Genomic DNA, 24,625 nt, shown 5'->3' with positions numbered 1-24,625 from the left:
CAGATCAATATTCAAAACCCTACTTTGGGAGCCTCATAGATTGTCAGTGCCTCCGTCATTACAGCATTGTGAGCCTTACAAGACATGATCAACAGTAAAAGTAGTAGTATTTCGTTCTCGAAGGTTGACGACCAGAATGAAATAAGGGATTATGAGAATAAAAAATAAAAAAATAAAATCGGTAATACATAAGTTATAAAATCGGTATACTAATATTTTATTATTTTTTAAAAAGGGATTGTTAATAATAAAAGGTTCTCAGTAGTATAAAAGAAAGGGGGGACTAAACTTGTAAGTGAAATATAAAGGCAAGACAAAGAACAAGCTTTTCTTGGCTATATAGGAATCCAATTCCAAGGTTTATTTCCGACAAGGAAGAAGGATCCCTGACGGGCTAGTGTGGCTTCTTGACGCTTCCTATGCTCCTCCTCTTCCCCCATTTCAAGCCAGCGATCTCGAGTTCGGAATGGTTCGGTTGATCTGCTCTATCGTGTAATGGAATCTTTAGGGTTAAAGCGATGATGATGCTTGTCTTGTTTCACGAAATTTTCCGCAGTGATGGGGATTAATTGTGATCTTCTGAAGGTATTGTTTGCTGCTTTTTCTTGTTTTGTTTTCTTGGGGGTGGTAACGCTTAGTCGCTGCTGACGATCTTGGAAATGAAAGAGAGAGAGAGAGAGAGAGAGAGAGAGAGAGAGAGAGAGAGAGGAAAAGAAAAAGAGAGATTTTTTGCTAGGAAACAAGGAGACGAATCTGGTAAAGTAGAAAGATGAGAGAAAGAAGAGAGGAATGTAGTGCAGGATAAGGTAGCGTTGCTTCATGATCTTTTGCTTGTAGTAAGATGGACGAGCTGCACAGTTTCTTCTCTTTCTTGAGCTTTCTTTATTGCGTTCTTGAATAAACTATAAGTAGGATAGACGAGCTCCACAATTTCTTTTCTTTCTGAGCTTTCTTTATTGCGTTCTCGAATAAACTATAAGTAGGATGGACGAGCTGCACAATTTCTTTTCTTTCTTGAGCTTTCTTTATATTGCGTTCTTGAATAAACTATAAGTAAGATGGACGAGCTGCTCAATATCTTCTCTTTTTCTAGCTTTCTTTATTGCGTTCTTGAACAAACTATAAGTAGGCCGAATGAGCTGCAACATTTCTTTTCTTTCTTTATTGCGTTCGTTCTTCGATAAACTATAAGTAAGATGGATGAGCTGCACAATTTCTTCTCTTTTCGAGCTTTCTTTATTGTGTTCTTGAATAAACTTTAAGTAGGATGAATGCACTGCAAAATTTCTTTTCTTTCTTGAGCCTTCTTTATTGCGTTCTTGAATAAACTATAAGTAGGATGGAGGAGCCACACAATTTATTCTCTTTCTTGAGCTTTCTTTATTGTGTTCTTGAATAAACTATAAGTAGGATGGACGAGCTGCTCAATTTCTTCTCTTTCGTTTTTGCGTTCATGAATAAACTGTCCTTTTTTGTTTTCTTTGTAGGTGTTGTTTCTCTCAGGGAAAAAGAAAACATCAGTATTTGATACTTTTACACTTGTTCTTATTTTTCTTTGTTTCTGTAGCATTTAGTGTCTTACTGATGTCGATTACTTCATTATTTTTTCTGGAATGTTGGCTGGTTTTACTTTCATTTCTAATATTGTGACGATAGCTGTCCAACAATTACGTGCTTTCTCCCTTCATAATGGTCCACACTTCTTTCTGTCTTTGCTTGTTTTTTCTATCATTCTTTAATTAAATGTTAGAATGATGACCAGGTTGATTAGTTACTTATTTTACTTGCTAATGATTCAGGCAACTTCTGGCCTTCTATTTATGTGTCACAATTTGCCAGTTTGAATTTTTTTTTCCCACTGTGAAGCTTGGACTGTACAATTTTTTCCAAAGAAATATTTGAGACAATCTGCGGTTGGAAGAAGGATGGCTAGAAGTCGAAAATTTTGCCTGTATCTTCTGTTATTGATGTGTTGGGCATATATTGGAGAAGCAGATTATATGAAGTACAAGGATCCTAAACAGCCAATCAATGTTCGAATCAAGGACTTGATGGATCGGATGACCCTTGCTGAAAAGATTGGTCAGATGACCCAGATTGAGCGCGAGGTTGCATCAGCTCAAGTCATGAAAAACTACTTCATAGGTAAAAATATCTGCATTTCCATTATGATAACCTTTCTCGTGTCTTAGATATCATATGATTGAAAAGAATGAACTGTACTGAATTAGTTATGCGCACTAGGTAGCGTGTTGAGTGGTGGAGGGAGTGTGCCTCGTCCTGAAGCCAGTGTTGCAGACTGGGTGAATATGGTAAATGAATTTCAAAAGGGCTCTCTCTCAACCAGGCTGGGGATTCCAATGATTTATGGGATTGATGCTGTTCATGGACATAATAATGTTTATAAAGCAACAATATTCCCTCATAATATTGGTCTTGGAGCTACCAGGCATGTATAAACTCATTTTGCTGCTTCAATCGAGTGTTTATTTCATTCTCGCCTATGTGGAACTCCATATTCTTTTGCTTAACCTTATCCTAGATGTAACTTAATTGTTTTCCAATGGTATCACTTTTTAAATGATTATTGAAAATCAAACAACTAAAAATAAAAAAATTTGTTCTCCAACTGATACAGAGGAAGAGCTAGCTGTATGCATATCTGAAAATTTTATTACAGTATTGAATCCATCTTGTGTATATCTCATACTATCCATTTAGTTTAACATATATTCTTCAATCATAACCATCGTTGGCAACCTGAATGCAAGAATGCTGTTGCTGCTGCTCTATATTTGTCATTACAATGTTAGCATAATATAGTCAGTGAAAAATAAAAGGCATGTTTCTTAGATGCCTCATCCACTTGTTTTGTTGTTTTTAATATTAAACTGGTCTATTTACCAGGGATCCTGAACTTGTGAAGAGGATTGGCGCAGCAACTGCCCTTGAAGTAAGGGCAACAGGCATCCCATATGTCTTTGCTCCATGCATTGCGGTATGTTAATGCATTACATATGCCATTATCTTGCATTTTGCTATCTGTACCCTGATTTAAAAAACAAAAGCACATTTGAATTTGCTTCTGTTGGGTTTTGTGCAGGTTTGCAGAGATCCAAGATGGGGACGGTGTTACGAAAGTTATAGTGAAGACCACAACATTGTCCAGCAAATGACAGAAATAATCCCTGGATTACAGGGAGACGTGCCTGCTAAATACAGAAAAGGTGTTCCATATGTTTCTGGAAAGTAAGTGACCTCTTACATTTATACATTATAGTCGGACTTTTTATCAGACTTATAATATGCATGTAGGTTCCAACAGCAACCTCTTGGTATCCCTGTTTTCTTTCAATCATACGTCGTATGTCTGAAAGCTTGAAACTTACTTTGTTATATAACTTCCAGGCACAGCCAGCAAGATTTTGGTTGTTCATGTATGATATTCATTTTACACATGTTGACTGCATGTTTAAAAAACTGTCTTTTTTAAATAAAATGTAAGAAATAATGCTTGATTAAACTTTCCAATTTGATATTTTTCTGAATTTCTCTAGACAGTTCTATGATATATTAGCTCATAATACAAATGTTTGCAATTTCATAACTGTGAACATACCTTGATAATATATACGATATAAGTATTGTTATGTACTGAAGTCAATTAGACCTTAAAATAGGAGTCCACTTATTTATATGCTAAAGAACTAATCATACAGCCAAGGGACAAGAAAGGACCAAAGATTTCCATATCAATCAGCATGGTCGGACACATTGTGTTCAAGGTGACAACATATGACTAGGCTTGATTTTAGCATGTGGCAGCTGACGTAGGAGCATACTGACAAGGTATGGAATTGTAGAAGAGTATCAATTTGCTGCCCTTTCATGATACACGATCAACAGAGAGGACCACATCAGCCACTAGTAAATTCCAGATTGAGTCTCGTAAATCACCTAAGTTCATCCTATTGATTTTTCTTTGTTAATACACGGAGATTACTTTTAGTAAAATGTGTTTGAATTCTAGAAGCATATAAAATGTGTTCTTTATCCAATAAAACTAAAATGTTTATCTAGACTGGGCTATTGCCTTCTTAAAGCATATGCATTTTTTTCCATTTTTACTACAAAGAAAATGGGTAGGTTGTTTATCTGTTTCTTAGAAAGGCTTATACTATTTAATTTTCTCCATTACTATTGACTTGGGCTGACACTGATTCATATAAAAGAAAAAAAATGGCCCAGTGCTCCAGCCTCAACACATTCATCTCCATCTAGAAATATTATGCTAATTTGCTAGAAGCACACAGCAGAAAGAAAATAACATAACAGGGTCAAAAGAGTTATGCCCTCAATGCTTTTTCCATACATTCTTTTCCATGCTCCGTCACTTTAATGTCGAATTCTTGCAACGATTCAAACAGTTTTGATTTTTTGAGGTCTGTCTTGATACTTTCTGATTGATCAGGGAGAAAGTTGCAGCCTGTGCAAAGCATTATGTTGGTGATGGTGGGACGCATAATGGTATTAATGAGAATAACACCATTGTCAACCGTGCTGACCTACTTAGCATCCATATGCCTGCTTACCTCAACTCAATTATAAAAGGTGTATCGACAATTATGGTGTCGTACTCAAGCTGGAATGGAGTTAAAATGCATGCAAATCGTGATCTAGTCACTGGCTACCTTAAAAACACTCTTCGCTTCAGGGTATCTCCAGTGTAGATTTATTTTTTGAAAGAACAAGCACATGATTTTGAATGTTGTCTTTAACAAATGTGTCAACGTTTCTTTTTCTAACATGATAAAGTTTTCATTTTGAAAAAAAAAAATCTTTCAGGGCTTTGTAATCTCAGATTGGCAGGGAATTGATAGGATCACCAGCTCGCCAGGTGCAAATTACACTTACTCAGTCCAAGCTGGAATTAGTGCTGGTATTGATATGGTCAGTATGTTCCCATGCTATTGTGCAATCATTAATTTGTGTAAGTCAATAAACCCTAATAGTGAAATTTGTTCTTGCTAAAAGATTCCAAAGCTATCTTCTGTTGACATCTTAACATGTTCCTCTTATTTTCATACTCATCATCCCTATTTTGGGCAGGTGATGGTTCCATACAACTATTCTGAGTTTATTAATGATCTGACATCCCTGGTTAAGAAGAATGTCATCCCCTTGAGCAGAATTGATGATGCTGTAGGAAGAATCCTTAGGGTTAAATTCACTATTGGTCTCTTTGAGAACCCTCTGGCTGATCTTAGCTTGGTTGATCAGCTAGGAAAGAAGGTTATAATTTTTCCCTGCTGTTCCAAGAATTGTCTTGGTTTTCAGAAGTACCTCTTATATGGTTTGGCATTTAATCAGGAGCATAGAGACTTGGCAAGGGAAGCTGTTAGAAAATCACTTGTGCTACTGAAAAATGGCAAATCTACAAATGATTCATTCTTGCCTCTCCCTAAAAAGGCTGCAAAGATCCTTATCGCCGGAAGTCATGCTAGCAATTTGGGTTATCAATGTGGTGGATGGACAATCGAATGGCAAGGCGATAGTGGAAACATCACAGTTGGTGAGTATTCTTCACAAGTTAACCTTTGTCATTCTGCATACCAACATAGCTAGTTGTATTCATATAATATACACTTGATCAGCTAGTTGTAGTCATTGTCCTACTAGGTGTGGAATTTCAATGAAAGAGGAACCTTTGGATTAACATGTGAATTATAAATCTTGAACAATTAGTACCAATAGAAATTAAGATGACATGGTCTGCTCTACCATTAAGCATGAGAACTCTTCAAACTCATCTGCGTATGAGTTTGAAGTTCAGTTTAAACCCTTCTCTTACAAACAATATCCATAAGTATCAACAGCATATTCATCGTAACATTTTAGAAGTTATTTTTAATTATATTAAACTACCTCTTTTTTGACAGTTTAGCTAACTAATACTAGTATTATTCTATCATCTTAGTCTTGCATGGTGTCATGAAAACTCGTGGGTCACATCTCAACTTTTTTTGAGCAACCAATTTGTGAATAAAGACCATAAAGCTTATATGATTTTATACCCGATAAGTTTAATATTTGTTGCATTATAGTTTATATACATGAAATAGGATTCATGATGATGACTGTCACTTGAAATATCGTTTGAAAATTTGATGCTTGTCTCACAACGATGAACATATATATGGGTTAATATGATCACAGTGGGTCAGCTGGCGTATGATTGCATTTGTTTCAGTCTATTTGTTATGGAGATTTCACGGGTATTCTCCTGATAATATTCCACCAGAGACCTCATTAGGAGAATGCTTGATTAGGATAATGCATGTAATTACTAATTAGAACAAATGCTTGATGTATTTCTGAAAGAATTATGGCACTATAGTTATAGCTTTTGAAATTAACATTGTCTTCCATGCAGGAACAACCATACTTGATGCTGTTAGATCTGCTATTGACCCTTCAACGGAAGTTGTCTACTCCGAGAACCCTGATAGCAATATTGTCAAAGGCAATGACTTCTCCTATGCCATTGTTGTGGTGGGAGAACCACCTTATACTGAAACTGCTGGCGACAACCTCAACCTCGAGCTTCCTGACCCTGGCCCAAGCATTATTCAGACTGTGTGCGGTACCATCAAATGTGTTGTTGTTATCATCTCTGGCAGGCCTGTCATGATTGAGCCCTATGTTCCCTTGGTGGATGCTCTTGTTGCAGCTTGGCTTCCTGGGTCTGAAGGCCAAGGTCTCACTGATGTTCTCTTTGGGGACTATGGATTCACAGGAAAGCTTTCACGAACCTGGTTCAAGTCTGTGGATCAACTCCCCATGAATGTTGGGGATAAGCACTATGATCCACTATTTCCATTTGGCTTTGGCTTAACAACTAAGCCTACATCAGGGAGGTAGAACTCTATCCCTTGAATAGTTCCTTTTCATAGGTTATTACACATCTCTAACGAAATATTACGAGTGGGATAATGGTTCCTACAAGAATTGCATAGTTGATTTCAGTTTCAAGTTAGGGAAAGTTTTATAGTTTAACTACTTATTTTTCCCTTTTCATTTTTATGGTTTATAGGCTTTCATCTGCTGCCAGTATCGTGAGAAAACAAACTTCCTGGGTGGTGTCTCTATACCTCAGTTTTTCAGTGGCATGGATAATTTTCTAATTAATTGTGATTCCAACTTGGATCTCAGACATTATCAGCATGTGCAGATTGCAATTCATGAGATCGATGAGGTGGCTTAATTTTGTTTTGTCTAGTGTTCTTTTGCAAGCCTGAACTCAATCGAGTTTCGTACATGCTACGATCATTCTTATTTGATTACAGAATCATGAGATTATTAAGATGGGAACAGAGTATTTTGTTTTCAGGATATACTTACATTTCTTTGGGAAATGCTATTTTGAATTCACCTGCTAAATGAGAATGAGACATTGTAGAACATGTCCAGTGATTTTTCCCTTGTTATGTTTTTTTTTTATTCTTATGTTTTGACATGTAAATCAGTAGTATGACAGTTACTGTTGTATTCCACATTGTCAATGCTCATCATTATGTGGTGGTTTTGGTACAACGGTAAAATTATTCAAAAGATCAGTTCGAGTCAACATTTGGAGGCAAGATTACATTGACTCTAATCGCTTATTGGGTGTGCCCCTTGAATTATGTAACACCTTCATTCCAACCGCTAACATTCATATTCAACTTTTGGAGCTCTTAATGTAGATCCAAGTATCTAATTCTAAATTAACAAAATCTATTGTTGGGCATGAAAAGTCTTTTTTTTTTTTGGGTAAAGGGTTCTTGTTTGGCATTATATATATATATATATATATATATATATATATATATATATATATATATAAGTGGTGCAGTCTGATTTGTTTTTACTAATCTTCTAAGATTCATGAGATGAAATTATAAAATGATAAGTTATTTTCTAAAAATATAAATTTATTGTTTGTTGTATAAAAATCAAAAATAGAATTCCAAATGAGTAAAGACTTTTATCTGTAAAATTTTCAAGGATAAATGTGTAAAAAAATAATGGTGATTTTTAAAAAAATCTTAAATTTGAGAATTTTTAAAAATATTTTTAATTTTGAAAATTTTTTGCAAAGCGCCCTTGGCATGGCCTTCATTTGACTTGTTATTGCCTCTTCCTCCTTGTGTTGCCAATGTCATCACCCCTACGCTCTCTTTGGATCCAGAGGTGTCACGGGTATAAACTGTCTATGCCAATTTTGGTCGCTCTCATCGAACCCCAACGTTATTGCGCACATGGAGAGGGGATGATTGATGGGATTAGCATAAGTATAGCTAATGAGGCTAACTTACACATAGAGACACGCAAGCAAGCGAGGGCGATGGTTGGAGCGATAATGACTAATGGAGATTAAAAAATAGAATTCCAAATGAGTAAAGACTTCTATCTATAAAATTTTCAAGGATAAATGTGTAAAAAAATAATGGTGATTTTTAAAAAAATCTTAAATTTGAGAATTTTTAAAAATATTTTTAACTTTGAAAAATTTTTGCAAAGCGCCCCTGGCGTGGCCTTCATTAGACTTGTTGTTGCCTCCTCCTTCTTGTGTTGCCAATGTCATCACCCTTACACTCTCTTTGGATCCAGAGGTGTCACGGGTATAAACTGTCTATGCTAACTTTGGTCGCTCTCATTGAACCCCAGGGTTGTTGTACACATGAAGGGGGGATGATTGATGGGATTAGCATGAGTCTAGCTAATGAGGCTAACCTGCTCATAGAGACACGCGAGCAAGAGAGAGCGATGGGTGGAGCGATAATGGCTAATGGAGATTAAATTTTTTTTAAAGTTATTGGTAAGTAGAAAATTCTCAAACTTATTATCTTTTTAACGAAAAAGAAAAACAGCTTCATTAAAATTTATAAGAGGAAACTACGCTTCTTCCAAATTCGAACTTTAGATTAAATGTGTGTGTTCTGACCCGTCATTGCTCGGTTTACTTACACTTGTGCTAGCAAGTTGATTGATCCGTTAGTTTCATAGGTTGATATCAATTTTCGTTGCGCGCGATGAGGTGCTTCTCCTTCTCTCGCCTCGCAGCCTCCTGCAAAGCCTGCCTCCATCAAACCCTCCGCTCCCACCCTCCGCGATCGGACGCCTCTGGAGATCGCCTTCGTTCTTTTGCCCGCGCCGCCCTCATCCCCCTTGCCGTCGCCGCCTCCGCCGGCGCCGCCCTCGCCTTCGACCCCTTTCGCCTCACGGCCTCCTCTTCCCTCTGCGATCCCGGCCTCGATCTCCGGTGTTCTGCCCTTTCCCTTTCCCTTGTTCTTTCTTCCCCGACTCTTTTTCGGATTGATGTTACCGTGTTATGCTTGAATCAGCCTCGGAGGGAAAGATAGCACTGATCTGGTGGCGAAGGGTATTCATAGGAAGGTTTCCAATGAGTTCATCCAGGAGCTGAAGGATATTCTACAGGTAATGATATGATTATGATTGTTTTGAGGTGGAGTGTTTTGTTTTTGGCGGTTATTTAATTGCTTTGCTGTGATTGGTGCTTAGGACAACATGACACTGGACTATGAAGAGCGGTGCTTTCATGGGAAGCCGCTGAACAGCTTCCACAGAGCTGTGAATGTTCCTGATGTGATTGTCTTCCCGAGGTACCAACCCTTTTTGCATAAGGTATTCTCGTCCTAGTACTCCATCGTTGACTGTTCGTAAGAGATTTGGATATCTATTATTGTTTTGAGCTTATGTAACTTGGAGTTTGTGTTTGGCTATCCAGTTTTTACACACTGAAAATTCTCTTATCCTTTTTAGTCACGTGTTGAACCAGAGAGGGAAATATGAAAGGTGATGCTGTGGAATTATCTTTGTAGATCTGAACTCAGATGATCTGTACGTGGGAGTTATATAGCATTGAGAAGACGATTGTCCACGCTTACAACACTCACAGAGTTCACTAATCTTAAACAGAACTCAAACTTTGTAGTTATTGAAAGCGATTGATCCGAGAGTTGGCATGCTTGTTGTTGTTAAAACTGAGCATTGTTGGAACATACATGCATGTATGTTGTACATCTCTTCCAATTCGTGTCTTTGAGATCAGGTTTGATTATCTTGTTCTTTAATGCAGATCACAGGATGATGTCCAGAAAATTGTAATAGCTTGTAATAAGTACAAGGTATTGTGCCCCTCTGAACAATGGTGCTGGGCTATATTTCCTTTTGTAAATTTGAATTACTGCTTCCAAATTTAGATGTTGATGCATGCTTTATATAAAATTTAAACAGATCAAGTCGATTGAAAGTTCACTTTAAGAAAATCAAATTTTGGAACAAAGTATACTGATTGAAACTTTATTTTGGGGTATCTAAATGAAGCAGGTTCCTATCGTTCCATATGGTGGAGCAACTTCACTTGAGGGACAAACTTTAGCCCCTCATGGAGGTGTATGCATTGACATGTCACTAATGAAAGTAAGCTTCGTACTTAATATTTATAGAGTCCCAAATGAAGTTTTATCGACATGGACGGTTGATCTACTTCTAATGGATTTGATAAACATATGTCCTTTAAATGTGTTTATGGTGTTACATGATCTAATCATAAGTTTTTATGAGATTAAATGCCAAAATCAGCTATGTTTCTCTAATGACTGAACTTTAAGAGGGAAAATGTGTTTTTTATGAATTTGTTCTATTTATATATCCAAGCTCCATCTCTGCTGTTGCAATGCCTATAATCAAGTTTATTTGGTTTTGTTGTTTCTCACTGAAAGAATGGGTTTAGTTAGTAACATTGGCTTAAGGTTTTCCTTTGGGTTGTGTTTTTTATTTGTTCATCTGTTTTGTGTAACTGTGATTATATGCTATTTCATTAATCCTGTGCTAGAGGAGAGTTAAGCTTTATGGGGTTTGACAGCTGTTTGCACTTATTGCATATTAAATATTTCTTTTCTTTTGGTTTGCCTTCCTAGAAATTCTGGTGACTTGAAAACCTTGTTAAGTTCTCAAAATTATTTTCAGAGATGCTGGACATCCTCATGTAGTGTTTGATATGATGTCTCTGTGGTGTAATTTTGTTTAAGAAGTTCTTGATTTGTTAATAGATATGGAATGGGTGAAAGAGCTTATAGATAGACAACCTCCATGTGATGTATGGCTACAGAAAAAATATATATAATTGTTCCTCCTCAGATAATCAGGCAACTTGTTCCGTTGTGGTTCGTTGAAATGGATAGAAATTTATCATTCCCATATACCTCTTGCTCCATGACTTATTACTTTCAAAACTGGATTGACCTTATTCACAGATAATGCCTCTAACCATTTTATGCTGTTTGTGACAGAAATTTAAATCACTCAATGTTGATGACTTGGATATAGTTGTTGAGCCAGGGATTGGATGGATTGAACTGAATGAGTATTTGAAGCCATATGGCCTTTTTTTCCCACTAGATCCAGGTCACTGAATACTTTTCTTCCTGTTCATTTCTTTTAATTTGGAACATTTTTGGTGAACAATGTTTCTTCTTTTTTCATATCTCGAATTATCTCATGTTACAAGATGTGGAATTAGTATGCAGTTCTGTTGAATTAAGCAGGAAGTTTTTTCTGCTAAAAACCGAAACAACTATCGAGCAGCTTGAAAGCGTCATGTTTTGGTTGTAGTTCAAACTCCTGCAATCTTAGGGCAACTTTCAAAAATACACCTGGATGTGAGAAGAGTCTGGAAAATGGGAAGACTACAATCTTTGTTGCAGAATTTAGGTGTTCTTCTCAATGGCAAAAAAAATCCCATTAAGAGAATAGAACAAGCTCTCTCAAAATTATGATCATACAAGACATTAGCAACAAGTAGCATGACTTCAGATGAACCACCTTTTCTTTTCATTTTAATGTCATGATCATCCTGTTTGTTGAAGGTGTGGAGATTTGAAGCTGGTTTCATTTGGAATGTGGAGTTCAAGCCAGTCAAATATTCGAGTAAACCTTCATGTGACAGTGTCCTGGTTATTTGGTGGTCCATCTTTTTCAGATGAATGAATTATGATTCTAAAAAATGTCAGTAACTTATTGTAGTGAATGAACTTGTGCTGTAAAATACAGGTGTATCTTATTATTATAGCGAATACATTTTTTTGCTTTTATGCTGTAAAATACAGGTATATAGAAGTTCTTTTGCTCTTATTTGTCAGAAGTTCTGGAGCTCAGTACATATTGACTTCTTTCGTACTTAAGAAGACAACTGGTCTTTTTGTTTGTTTATCTGACTTTTTTAAAAATATCTATGTCAGACCTATTGTTCTAGCCTATAACCATACTCTTTTAAGCTCCAGGGGGTATACAATCTCTTGCATAATTGTGTTTAAGATTTTCTACTGCCTGCTAACTGTATAAACCAAGGATTGCAATTTTATACGGTCTCTGGCTGGTCCAGTATGTACCCACTTTTGTTGGTGTACTGATACACAGAACACTGACATGTAGTATGTATAGAAGAGGGTGAAGCGAAAGAAAGAAGAGGCCAATGGAGGAAGAGCAGGAGGGTGAGGAAGGAAGAAGTGGAGGGGTGATGGAAGAGGAGGAGGAAGAGGAAGAAAGAAAAGGAGGAGGAGCATACCCGGTCAGTGATGTGTGGTGGGTGGTGGGAAGGCATGTAGGGGGGTGGTGGGGTATATGTGTGTGTGTGTGTGTGTGTGTGTGTGTGTAGTACTGGTATATACCAGTTTGGTATGTACTGGCCTGGGCAAAAAAGTATGTGTGTGTGTGTATATATATAGTACTGTTATATACCAGTTCGGTATGTACTGGCCTGGGCAAAAAAGACTACCTTGGTATAGACCATATTGTTTGTCATCTAACGTGGACAGTATTTCAGGGCCAAAAACTCAGAACAATGTAGGGTTGACTTCATGTAAGAAGACTGATTAAATATTTTTAGACTTTATAGCTTAGCTCATAACACCTGGCCTTTTAATGGAATGTCTCTAGGTACTTAGTATTCTGGTGTTGTTTACTGGATCTTGTTATGCACCATATGTTGCTTATTTTATTACATCTGACCAGCTTTCGAAATGCAGGGCCTGGGGCTACTATAGGAGGTATGTGTGCTACACGCTGCTCTGGTTCTTTAGCTGTAAGGTATCTCTCGTGAACTTTTATTAGCTGAAACATGATTTTTTTTTTTTGACAGTGTCACTGTTTTATTAAGGTAATCTTTAGCACTTGCACAATGTAATTTATGCTAAGATGTCTTCTGTTAGTCAATTAATTATCAGTTTTCAGGTATGGAACAATGCGAGAAAATGTCATCAATCTTCAGGTATAGTTGTTTGTTTTCATGTCTTCTTGATCAAGTTGGTGCATATTCACTAAGCAGCTGCCCTTCTTTCAGGCTGTTCTAGCAAACGGTGAGGTTGTCAAGACTGGTTCACGAGCTCGAAAGAGTGCTGCTGGGTAGGCTATAGATTCTTCTTGAGATTTCATTTATATAAGGCTTTAATCCCATGTTCTTAGCACAAACCTAGGTCCAACACCATTCTAAATTTATAAGTATTGTAGCACATAAAGCAAGAAAACATATCTCATGATGATAAAAATAATGGTTCATGGGTGTCATAGACGAACAGATCTCTCTACTACTTGGACCTATGGAGCCCATCAAGTGAAGTCTAAAGCTAGGTTTCAAATACAGCTTAGACGTGTATGTACCAACCAATTTTACCAGTCTAATTAGGGACCAATATGGGGTCAAGATTAGTATCAGTCGTATGAAATTGTTATTATATATTTTTGGTAACACTAGGCAGTACAGGTAATATACAGCCTTGTGTATTGTACCATACCTGTCTGGTTGGTCGTGAAATAGGATGTCATATCTGGATTTAAATCCTTGATCTTAAGGACAACATAAATTTTAGAAATCCTTGATTTTTTTGTTCTTTTGTTCCATATTTCTTGCCATAGTTATAAAAATAAATTTTAGAGTTAGATATACTAAGATGCTTATTCCTATACTAATTTAAATAACTGATGTGCCTCCCATCTGGGAACAGTTTGGAGTTGGGAGGCCATTATTTCTTGGAGTTTGTCTATCCTAGCATTGAATCTCCTTTTGTTTTTCGCTTTCTAAAGCTGCTTCTTGGTCCCTATTGGTGTTGGTCCATGAGTTTTTCATCATTATGTCAAATTATATTAAGTAGAAACTAGAAAGGACTGTCTAACAAGTCTTTGTTATTGACTATCTGTCTTTATTACTCAGATATGATTTGGCTCGCTTGTTGATTGGAAGTGAAGGCACTTTAGGTATAATAACAGAAGTTACTCTGCGACTTCAAAGGCTTCCTCAACATTCAGTGGTATCCCTTATTCCCTTCTGTCAAATAGATTTCTGGTGATATCCAATATTGTTCATACTTCATTGTGCTCCCGTACAGATAGTACAAATTTCATTTGGCATCTAGCTGAACAATCCATCTACAATATTTTATATTGTCACATTCATCGTTGCAAGCAATTATTGACATTGTGGTGTTAAGGATGGCATTATACTATTCTGTATTGCTGTTGCTTATCGATTGTGAACATATTACATAATGTTCCTTGTACTTTTGTTTATAATGTGCAGTATTTAGAATATTCTTATATTGTATGATCCAAGGCCAACCTGATTTTGATCTGGTTTTGGCCATGGTAAGAAATCAGTGGGGAAATGACTGTTTTCAGTTGAGCTCAATCAGACTTGGTTGATTTAAGCCAATTTCATAGCCTCAAAAGAGAAAATAAAAGGACCTAGTAAGAGGACAAAGGAAAGAAAATATAGGTTAAGGTATAGAAAAATCAACAATGAGATGACTTTAAATGTGAAACAGAGGAGACACAACTGTTGTCTGCTTTGCGTTGCAACTATCGCAATATTCTTGTCCACCGCTGTTGCACTATTCATCATATACCATCATGTGCAATAGAGAAAAAGGTATAAGAAGACTAAAAAGAAGGGTATAGAATAGACCCCACCTCTTAAAGAACACAGAATGAAAATGCCATAGGCATTATTATTATTATTATTGTTATTGTTATTATTATTGTTATTTTGGTTACTTGTTCACCTGCATGATGACTATATAAGATTTAACTCACAATAGGGTTTATATTCATTTTCTAAGCTACAAGTTGATAAGTTTGGGTCTTTGATATGATTTATAATACTTGTGTACTACAATAATATATTTGTAATTATTATTATTGTTATTATTATTATTACTATTAATTACACAATCAGTTATTTAATGAATTATTCTCTATAATATTTATTGTTATGTTTTATACCCTTTTTTTAATGTTTTATATACAAGTTTGATGTGCTTCTTGATAAGAAAGATATCTTATACATATAAAGATGAAAGAGTCTTTAGCACATATATTTTCTATTTCTCAAATTTAAATCTATTTATTTTCCTAAGTTTATGAGTTTTTTTATAGTTGTTGACTTCTTTTTTAACTACTTTCTTGTCTGATCCTGATATTATAGGTATGATCTGACCGATTTCATCAATCCTGAATATGTCTATGTTAGTTCCCAATCCCGGTCCTGATCCTAATGTTGATCTTGTAAACCATGCCTTTACCCTATTTTAAATGGTCTATCAGTTTTAGTGAGTTTTATTTTTTGTCTATTTATGAATAAAGTCCTTGATTCCATCAATTGTTGTTCACCATGCTCTTAGCTTGGGCTAATTTGAAAATTCTGTTCCTATGCATAACTTTTTTCATTTTGTTCTGTACTTTCTAATTTTTCTGTCAATGAATGTTTTGTTATATGGAGCTTGTTTTGTCCATTCCACTTCTTTCAGTTGCTTGTTTTGGCTTCTCTGTCATTTCATTGTTTTCCTTTCCATCCATCTTATACTGTATAATTTTAGTTGACTAATTGCAACTGAAGTGGCTAATATTTGGTCAACTAAACCAGTAAGTAATTTAGATGTCATGATAGATCATTACTTAAAGCTTGTAGAATGATCATACTCTATGTGCCTGGTTGGTTATATGAAATAATGTTATTTTGAAGTGTCAAAACTGAGCAAAACCGAATGGGCCTTGTATTACTTGGTACTATCTCTCATTCTGTCAGTCTGTCTGATGAAACAGTTTTTAGCTATTCTACATTTTGATTTCTCTGTAGTTCCTTTATCGTCCTGCTCAGTTACTAAAAATTGTTGTACTTGCTTCATGAATTTGTTCTTGTATTTCTGATTTAAAATTATTCTTTGTTTTTAAATGTTTGAAACCAATCTATCTTGCAATATTTTCTTGAACTAGTTTGTGGTGTTGACTATCTGATCACAGATATCTGTGCTACATTAGGTTGCAATGTGTAATTTTCAGACAATAAAGGAAGCTGCTGATGTTGCCATAGCCACAATGCATTCTGGGATACAGGTAAAACTAAAAGTCTAAAACCATGAATTTTCGTCTCTTTATCAAACAATTGCTATGTATCATGTTATTCTCTCGCAAATCTTTATTCATCACTGTGAATGTTTTATCATGTGCAAAATGAAGGCAAGGTTTTTAACTAAGATGGAACATGATTAATGGTGCTGCCCACCCCAACAAGAGATTCTTACTAGAGCAGATACCTCTCTTTTGTACCACAAAGTGTAGTATGGATGATTCAGAATAGAATATCCTGCCCTGAATAATCAATGTGCCTCTCTCTGATACCCCCATATATAAGTTGGATGTGACGGAATAGAGCACACTGGTCCTGAACAGGAAATACCTAAATAGGGGTTGTACAGACATAGTCTTAAAACAGTGAGGTCATGAGCTCTGTTCCCGTAATTGTTTGATGAGCTTTACAGGTTTCACCCGCCAACTCACGGATGGGTATGAGCTTCAAGTAAATGAGAGGGTGGCTGCTCAGGCTTATGTGGCTAAGACCGACCGAAGAGTCATTTTTAGTAGTCGTGAGCTGATTAAATGTAAGATACCACCATTTTTTTTTTTTGTTGAGATTATCGGGTCATGGAACAACAGAATTATATGCATGCAGTTGTAACAACCACATGGAGGTAATTTTTTCTGTGATTAGAACCCTTGATCTACATTTTCATTGGAGGTACTTTACTGTCTTGCTAAAACCTGCATTGCTGTGGTTTGCATCTTCACAACTTGTGTATGAAAAGAAAATTACATATGAATGCATCCCAGAATGAAATATATGATCAAGTTGAAGTAATTAATAGATAAAATTGTGTCACTACCAAATAGGCTTATTTCTTTCTTCCTTTTCTTTTGAGGTGGACAGATCAGATGGAAATGGCAAAATTGAACAAACCTTGTCAACTTTAGTCAGTTCTTCTATTTTTGGTGATAGAACTGGTAAAATAAGATTGAGATAGGAATGACCTTGGCTGATAATGATATGGTCCAGTAGGGACTTGTGGAATTGACTGATACAGAAAACTATGAAACTCAAAACAGGGTAGTGTGAACTAAGTGCAGTAATTTTTCCTGAATATTTCCTTGACTACTATCTCAGATCAGGTTCTTTTACCCAATTTTGATCTGAAAGGAGGGGGTGGTTTGCTAATGGTACAAATGCAGACACGAGCTATTATTGTCATGAAGTTGGAAACTATACAAACTGCAATTATCATTCTTTAAAATTGCAGCCACTTTCTCATGTTAATTAGTTGCACCTAATGAGGCGGCATCCAATGGCTGTATTTTGCTATTTTACACTATTGGTTCCACTGAATGAGGTGTGGCTAGGAAGAAAATCCAACCTCTTTTATAGATTTCTTAAATGGACATTGTACCCATTTTTCATATAAGTGCTAATGGTGTTTGGTTTGTCTTTGTATGTTATTTGGAGCCAACTTGTGCCACTAAAGTTATGTATATGATCCATAAGTAGGTCTCAAGGGTTGAGCTCTTGGATGAGGTTGAAGTAAAGGCAATTAACATAGCAAATGGGAAAAATTTACCTGAAGTCCCAACCTTGATGTTTGAATTTATAGGCACAGGTGAGACGGATGTGTTTCATACTTTTAATCTAAATGCTATTTAGATTTCCAGTCAGTTTCTATATTTTTTTTGTCAACATAATTTACAAGTGTTTCTTTCACATCGAAATTGGAAAACTAGGAGCTATTAGTGTTCTGGCACCGTAGGTTTTTGTAATCCTTGGAAGTCAAAATTGTTTTTCAGTGTTATATGGCTTAGGTTTCTTTGTTGCTGACATTTTTTTCTCACTTTGCACATCATCAGAAGCATATGCACAAGAACAAATGCTGATTGTACAAAAGATTGTCTCAGAACATAATGGCTCCGATTTTGTTTATGTAGAAGATGCTGAGGCTAAAGAGGAACTCTGGAAGGTCAGTCTTCCCTATAATTGGTAGTTTTTCCTGACTTTCATGTGTCTCAGTTTTCCTACCTTAAAAAGTTCAGTTTTCTCAAGATGTTGATGTTCAGTGGCAAGGTCCACAATTTGGGGAATGCAGGGCACTTTTTGGTTCAGCTAGGAGGAACTCATAAACCAAATCTCATATTGCACTTTTGAGGGTTTTTTAAACTGAATAGAATAAACTGCATTCTAGAAACAACCAAACTGATTTAGAATATTGTTTAGTCCCTAATGTGATCCAAACTCAAAGATACACAATTATTTTAGGTCATAATTGGCATATGTACATTACTAATCATTAATATATTGCTGATTGTCATGCATGTATAAAGTTCACTGTTTGGTTTGGTTGAGGAAAACCTTAAGCCATTCTTTGTCATAGGCACAGGGCAATTTCTTGCGTTGTTTCCAGGAAAAAGATATATTATGGAGTAGTTACACACCAGGTAGTTATACGTTAGGTCAGTTACAGCCATGATAGGAAAGATATACATGATAGAATAGATTAACTGTTTTTCCTAAGCACTGGGTAGTTACTTTGAGATTATGAAAAGATGTACTTGATAGAGTAGATTAAAACTGTTTTTCCTGAGCTTGGTAGTTACAAAACCTGAGCCTAGGAAAGAACATAGATGTGTAATTATATACCCTGTATTGTCCTCCTTTGCTATAATAATTAAACAAGTGACTAAGAACTGTTTTATCTAGGTTCACCATGCCTGCCTTTTTCTCAGGTTAATTTTTCTTTTTTGTGTGATTTTCCCTCTTCCAAAATTTGTTTTGTCAACTGCAATGTCTGCACTAGGATTAATAACTAAAGAAACATATCACATTACTAGCTACAGTGATTATCTATTCAGGATTAAATTTATTTTTTGGTTATATTCTGATTGTGTAAACAACTTATTTTTTATTTTAATATTTATTGATTGCTGTTAGGTTATTATCATTGCATAAGGAAGTGCTGGTAGGTTCTACATGTAGATTATTTTGACTGCCTCTTGACTTCATATTTGTGAATTTAGTTAATCAACACATCATGAGACATCCTGTCATTTTGTTTCTTTACCATGTGCTCTCATATCAACTAACATGGAAACAAGAAATTATAGTAATATGGATCATGAGAGCTTGAAGCAAACATATTCGTTGCTTAAATCCAACTCACTGAGGTCTGAGTGTCTCATTAAAGTTATATTCTTTTCATGCAGATAAGAAAGGGGGCACTTTGGGCTTGCTATGCAATGGCGCCTAATAATTACGAGGCAATAACTACGGTCTGTCTCTTGAAGCATGCTCTTTTTGTATAGTTTTTTGGTTGAAATTTTGGTAGATTGTATTCAAATTAGTTCTAAATGGCAGCAAAATACCTATGAATCAGACCCCAATAATTGGATACTTTATCGGTTGGATGTTGAGGTTGTTCTTGAATCTTGACTAGAATCTGCAATTTTGATTGAAAATATCCATTTATGTTGGGTATAAGTAATCAATTGTTATCTCCATTCCGAAGATATCGGATTGTATAAACTCTTTGTTGCCATCATCTAAAATCTGTAGAAGGGAACCAAATAATCATCTATTGTTTAAATGCATGAAACATTTTAGTAGGATATTCTATAAACCAATTAGTTAAACATTTTAACAAATCCCAGTGATTAATATTATTGTTTCTCCTCCTGATTCTCTTTGATTTACTAGCTTTTAGACTATCCTATTGACCTTTCTCAGTCCTATTGAAGAATTGAGCTTCTGTAGAAATCTATTAATTTGATGTAAATGTTTAACTATCAAAATCTTGTTATGTCATTAGTGTTATATCTCACATTTTATGTTGTTTGAGGTCAACATGACTATTGTATAACCTTATAATATGTTTCCTATCATGATCCTCCAATCTATCCACTAACAACCAATATTACTTAACCTTACATGTGTGATCCAAGGTGTGTAATTAAGTGTTTATTCTTTCATCAAGATTTGGAACATCTGGGGAGGTGTTTATTCTTTCCCATTAATGCATCTACTTTTATGGATTATGTATACTATTTCATTTTAGCTAGAATTCAGATAGTTACCATGCACACTAATCGATTTCCTTTTACAGGATGTATGTGTTCCTTTGTCAAGGCTGGCAGAATGTATATCAAAATCTAAGCAAGAGCTTGATGCATCTCCATTGTTGTGGTATCTTATAATGAAATTATTTAATCTATTTGGATCAATTTAGAGTATAATATCATACAAGATGTAATTCTTAAATCATGAGGTTCAGAAGAGCTTTTCCCAAGTTGAACATGTAGGTTGTTATGCTTAGCTGGATGTCTAATTTGCTCCCTTGATGCCCTCAGCATGGTCATAGCTCATGCTGGTGATGGAAACTTCCACACAGTTATTATATTTGATCCTGATCAAGACGAACAATGCCAAGAAGCAGAGAGACTGAACCATTTTATGATTCACACTGCCTTATCCATGGAAGGTACTTAGGAATATTACCATTTTTAATTTCATGTGACAAGAATCAAATTTTACAGAGGGAAGTATAATGGATTATGGATTGCAAAATTTATGGTACAGAAATGATCGTTCAATTCTACTTCTATTCTTGTTAGTCTCAGAACAACTAATTGGGAACTATTCTCTCTGGGACTGCTACCCGCTCTTTTTATTCAAAAATCTGGTCTTCAATTCCTTTTATTTGTCTTACTATCTGTATATGTAATCAGCTGAATTGACTGGTTGCAGCTCATGTCTTTGATGCTTCTGTTCATGACAACATTCTTATCAGAGAGATGAATTGAACAGCTATATCTCCAGTTACCTAGTGGTTAATTGATTGTAATTTAGGTCCACAAAGTTGCTACATAACTTTTGCTGTGATTGCAATTAGTTTCACCTGCTAAGTTTGTTAAAAGACTTGGTACATATCACCTAGATTGTCATGTCAATAACAGTAACATGTTACTTGACTATTTATCATTTTCCTTCTGACTCTATAACAAATTTCATGGCTCCTTGCAATTTTCATTCTGTGGGAGACGGATATGCACTGTTGAGAGTTGAACTATTTTCTGGTGTTGCAAAAACAGCTCTGAGCCAGTTCTTTTAGTACAAAGAACATATTGATTAATTTGCAATATGGGTTGTGAATTGTGTTTCCTTTGATGGATATTCTAATCCTCAACCATCTGAATGTAAAGAAGGAAAGATGAAGTTAACCCTTTTTGTGCTTATACCTAGAGGTCTATAAAAAGAGGAGAGGGATTCTATCTGAGACATTAATCGCTTAAACAAATGATTAATTCTTTTTTCCCTCATTATGTGTAAGTTCTATAAGTCTATAATCTTTTTTCCAATGATATCATTTTACCATCCACTAAGGTATAAAACATTTACCCTTAGGAGTTGCTCGTTCTTTTATCTCTCTTATCTTCTCTTTTTCTATCCCACATATATTAAATTATAGATAATTTGTTTTTAATACTGCTGGTAGAACTCAGTGTCCTGCAATAGATTTGATATTATGGCTATTTGCCCTATATTACATTCCTTGTGCTTAAGAAGAAAATAGGACAACTTTCTTCTTTAATTACATCCTTTACCATGTGCAAATGAACCAACCATAGCTAAGAGAAGTATTCAATCATTATGATCTTCACTATATGATCAATTTACTCTGTAATTGCTAAAAGTAGAAGTATTAACATTTTCCTGCAGCTTTTAACCATTCATGTTAATCTCTTTGCAGTTATTAAACGGGTAATTACCTTTTCTGGTGGGATTGCTGCAACCTGATTTTTTGCATTTAGAAACTATTTGAACCCAGAAACATCTCTGGTTTTGTGTTGCTATTCCAAGTGTCGTACTAATGGGATACTAATTTTCTTGATAAGTAACGGAGACAGATGGCCTAAGATTTTTAAAAATTTGACCTTTAACTTAGTTGCATTATCTGGTATAAAGGTATCTTCTAGCATTATTTGTGGGCATCAGTTTTTCTTGCCTGAGAAGCCTTATGGTAGTTGGCTTTTGTTTCAGAGATCCTGTTAGATGTCTTTACTTAAATATTTTGTAGTTATTCCTGTTTCTGAATCTGAATGTTGGATATTGCTACTTTGGTATTTCCAGCCATCACTCTTAATTTTGAGCTTTCTCTGAACAGGAACATGTACAGGAGAGCATGGTGTTGGTACTGGGAAAATGAAGGTAGATTTTTTTCACTCATGTTAAAGCTCTTTTTGGTTAAACAGTCGTAAGCAGCATCATCTTCTTCCATGGTTTATATGCACGTTTCACAAGCAAGATATGGCCATAAAATGCATCAGGATTCCTTTGAGTTCAGTAGATTGTGTTTATCAGAAAGATGTATTGTCTTGCAGAGTAATATGGTACATTATAAAATCTATCAGAATTTCATGTAGACTACATGCATGCCTCATTCTAGCTATGTATAGATCTGGACATTATCACACAATTTAGAAAATATTATTAACCAGTGAGAAATGTTTTTATTTAGTATTTAAATAGTCTTAGGTAGTTGGGTTAAAAAGAGAGTGGATGACAATTTCTAGCCCGCCTATGACTGCTGAGTGTATTAGAGAAATATGTGTTTTACCACATTTCAAGAAGTTATGTTGTTTTTTCATTCTTATTATAAATTTAAGCCATCACATTATAAACATAGGCACGAATAACCTTTGTCTAATCTTTGTTGCTTAAATAGAATTTTGAGCAGAAATTTTGTATAATCCCTGGATTGTTATCGTATAGAAGAGTGGAAAACCCATTTTAATATTTTTATTTCTTTGCTTTCTCATGATTATTACAGTATCTGGAGAAGGAGCTTGGTACTGGGGCATTAAGAACAATGAAAAGAATAAAGTCGGTCTTAGATCCCAACTATATCATGAATCCAGGGAAGCTGATTCCTCCTCATATCTGTATATAGTGCAAAAGTATCTGTCAGCCATCTCCAACAAAAGAAGTTAAAATATTATGTATTTTATGTGCCAAAATATCTGTAATCAGAATATTGGAGTCCTTCGTTAACATATTTACTATAAATCTTGCTTAGGACATGCCTGCTTGGTTTTTATTCTTTTTGTTTTTTAGGTGCCTGTAGGTAATTAGTTTTATGAAGATTTGAATCAGGTCCTCCCATGACCTATGGTCCCTGTTTAATTGAATCTTTTGTTGGATCATAGTATGTCATTAAGGAAATTTTTGTTTGCATAAGAAAAATTATGACATGGAGTCTTTGAAGGCAGATATTGGTGGTTCTCATTAAATCTATTTTTGTAGGTAAACTTTTTTTATTATAATAAAAAAAGCTTCAGGGTTAATTATAGATTATTATATATAGTTAGACTTTTTTAATATTTTGATTCTTAGACTTAAAAAATTTATATTAGAATTTCTATAGTTATAAAAGTGAAATATATAGATTCATTTACTCTAACGTTGTCGATTTTATTGATGAAAAAATAAAATAAATATATAAAAAGATAATTTTAATGTTTCATGTGATGGCAGACAATATCGATGGTGACGGATGATGATATCGTTTTGTATTTGTATCAGCGTCAATAGTTGTCGAGCGATGAAATGATCATCGAATGTCGAGTGATCCTTTCGTCGCTCAACAATTGTATCGATGTCGATTACATTATATTTTTCATGTATTATGTCGACATTGACATAATTGTCAAGCGATAGTGAAAGGGTCGTTCGACATTTGCATCGATATCGAAACATTGAGCGATCCTTTCGTCATTATGCATCTGCGTCAAGTGTTACTGTACTTGTTAAGTGACAAAGGTGTCAATATCGATATAGATGCATAGTGATTCTTATTTTTCGTCATTGCTCTTCTTATCTAATAACATTCATCCATTAATTGAAACGTTAAAATTATTTTTTTTCATAATATTTTATTTTATAACTATAAAATTTTAATATAATTTTTTAAGTCCATAGACTAGAATATTGAGAATATCTAACTATTAACGATAATCTATAATCTGTCGTTAGCCCTATGTACGAAGGTAATAGGTGAATGTTTGGCTCAGATTGAGGGTTTGGTTCTTCGTTGAACGTCTCATGTGCCTGTTATTATTTTCGTCTTGATGATGAGCTCTTTTTCACATGTGGGAGTCTGATGCACCGATGTGATGCGGGAAAAAAACACAAAAAAAAGGG

At 35.2% G+C, this 24,625-nt stretch overlaps 2 protein-coding genes across 6 annotated transcripts; both read left to right on the top strand.

The window, feature by feature from the left end:
• The first annotated feature begins 293 nt into the window (after positions 1–293).
• Positions 294–7,463, top strand: LOC135622896 (uncharacterized). 3 transcript variants are annotated; one of them, XM_065125211.1, is made up of 11 exons: positions 295–585; positions 1,800–2,145; positions 2,245–2,449; positions 2,908–2,998; positions 3,104–3,249; positions 4,472–4,715; positions 4,846–4,950; positions 5,110–5,292; positions 5,371–5,572; positions 6,434–6,917; positions 7,094–7,463. In XM_065125211.1, the coding sequence occupies exons 2-11, from the start codon at positions 1,926–1,928 to the stop codon at positions 7,182–7,184; spliced, it is 1,971 nt and encodes a 656-aa protein (XP_064981283.1). In that variant the 5' UTR covers positions 295–585; positions 1,800–1,925; the 3' UTR covers positions 7,185–7,463. The 3 variants fall into 3 exon arrangements, with proteins under 3 accessions (XP_064981282.1, XP_064981281.1, XP_064981283.1); XM_065125210.1 differs by having other exon boundaries at positions 294–585; positions 1,867–2,145; positions 5,110–5,572; XM_065125209.1 differs by having other exon boundaries at positions 294–585; positions 5,110–5,572.
• A 1,529-nt stretch (positions 7,464–8,992) lies between these two features.
• LOC103997550 (D-lactate dehydrogenase [cytochrome], mitochondrial) lies at positions 8,993–23,522 on the top strand. 3 transcript variants are annotated; one of them, XM_065125207.1, is made up of 18 exons: positions 8,993–9,304; positions 9,387–9,480; positions 9,565–9,665; positions 10,142–10,190; positions 10,393–10,485; positions 11,358–11,472; positions 13,092–13,152; positions 13,297–13,333; positions 13,406–13,467; positions 14,273–14,369; positions 16,375–16,449; positions 17,933–18,041; positions 18,364–18,395; positions 19,636–19,701; positions 20,532–20,611; positions 20,776–20,906; positions 22,590–22,633; positions 23,256–23,522. In XM_065125207.1, exons 1-18 carry the CDS (start codon positions 9,075–9,077, stop codon positions 23,373–23,375), a joined length of 1,596 nt encoding a protein of 531 aa, XP_064981279.1. In that variant the 5' UTR covers positions 8,993–9,074; the 3' UTR covers positions 23,376–23,522. The 3 variants fall into 3 exon arrangements, with proteins under 3 accessions (XP_064981279.1, XP_064981278.1, XP_064981280.1); XM_065125206.1 differs by having other exon boundaries at positions 8,995–9,304; positions 18,286–18,395; XM_065125208.1 differs by lacking the exon at positions 9,387–9,480 and having other exon boundaries at positions 9,174–9,304; positions 18,286–18,395.
• Positions 23,523–24,625: the final 1,103 nt, after the last annotated feature.

The sequence above is a fragment of the Musa acuminata genome, chromosome BXJ2-9 (assembly GCF_036884655.1).
Source record: "Musa acuminata AAA Group cultivar baxijiao chromosome BXJ2-9, Cavendish_Baxijiao_AAA, whole genome shotgun sequence".
Lineage (NCBI taxonomy): Eukaryota > Viridiplantae > Streptophyta > Magnoliopsida > Zingiberales > Musaceae > Musa > Musa acuminata.
This window is presented reverse-complemented; position numbering and strand designations above follow the sequence as displayed.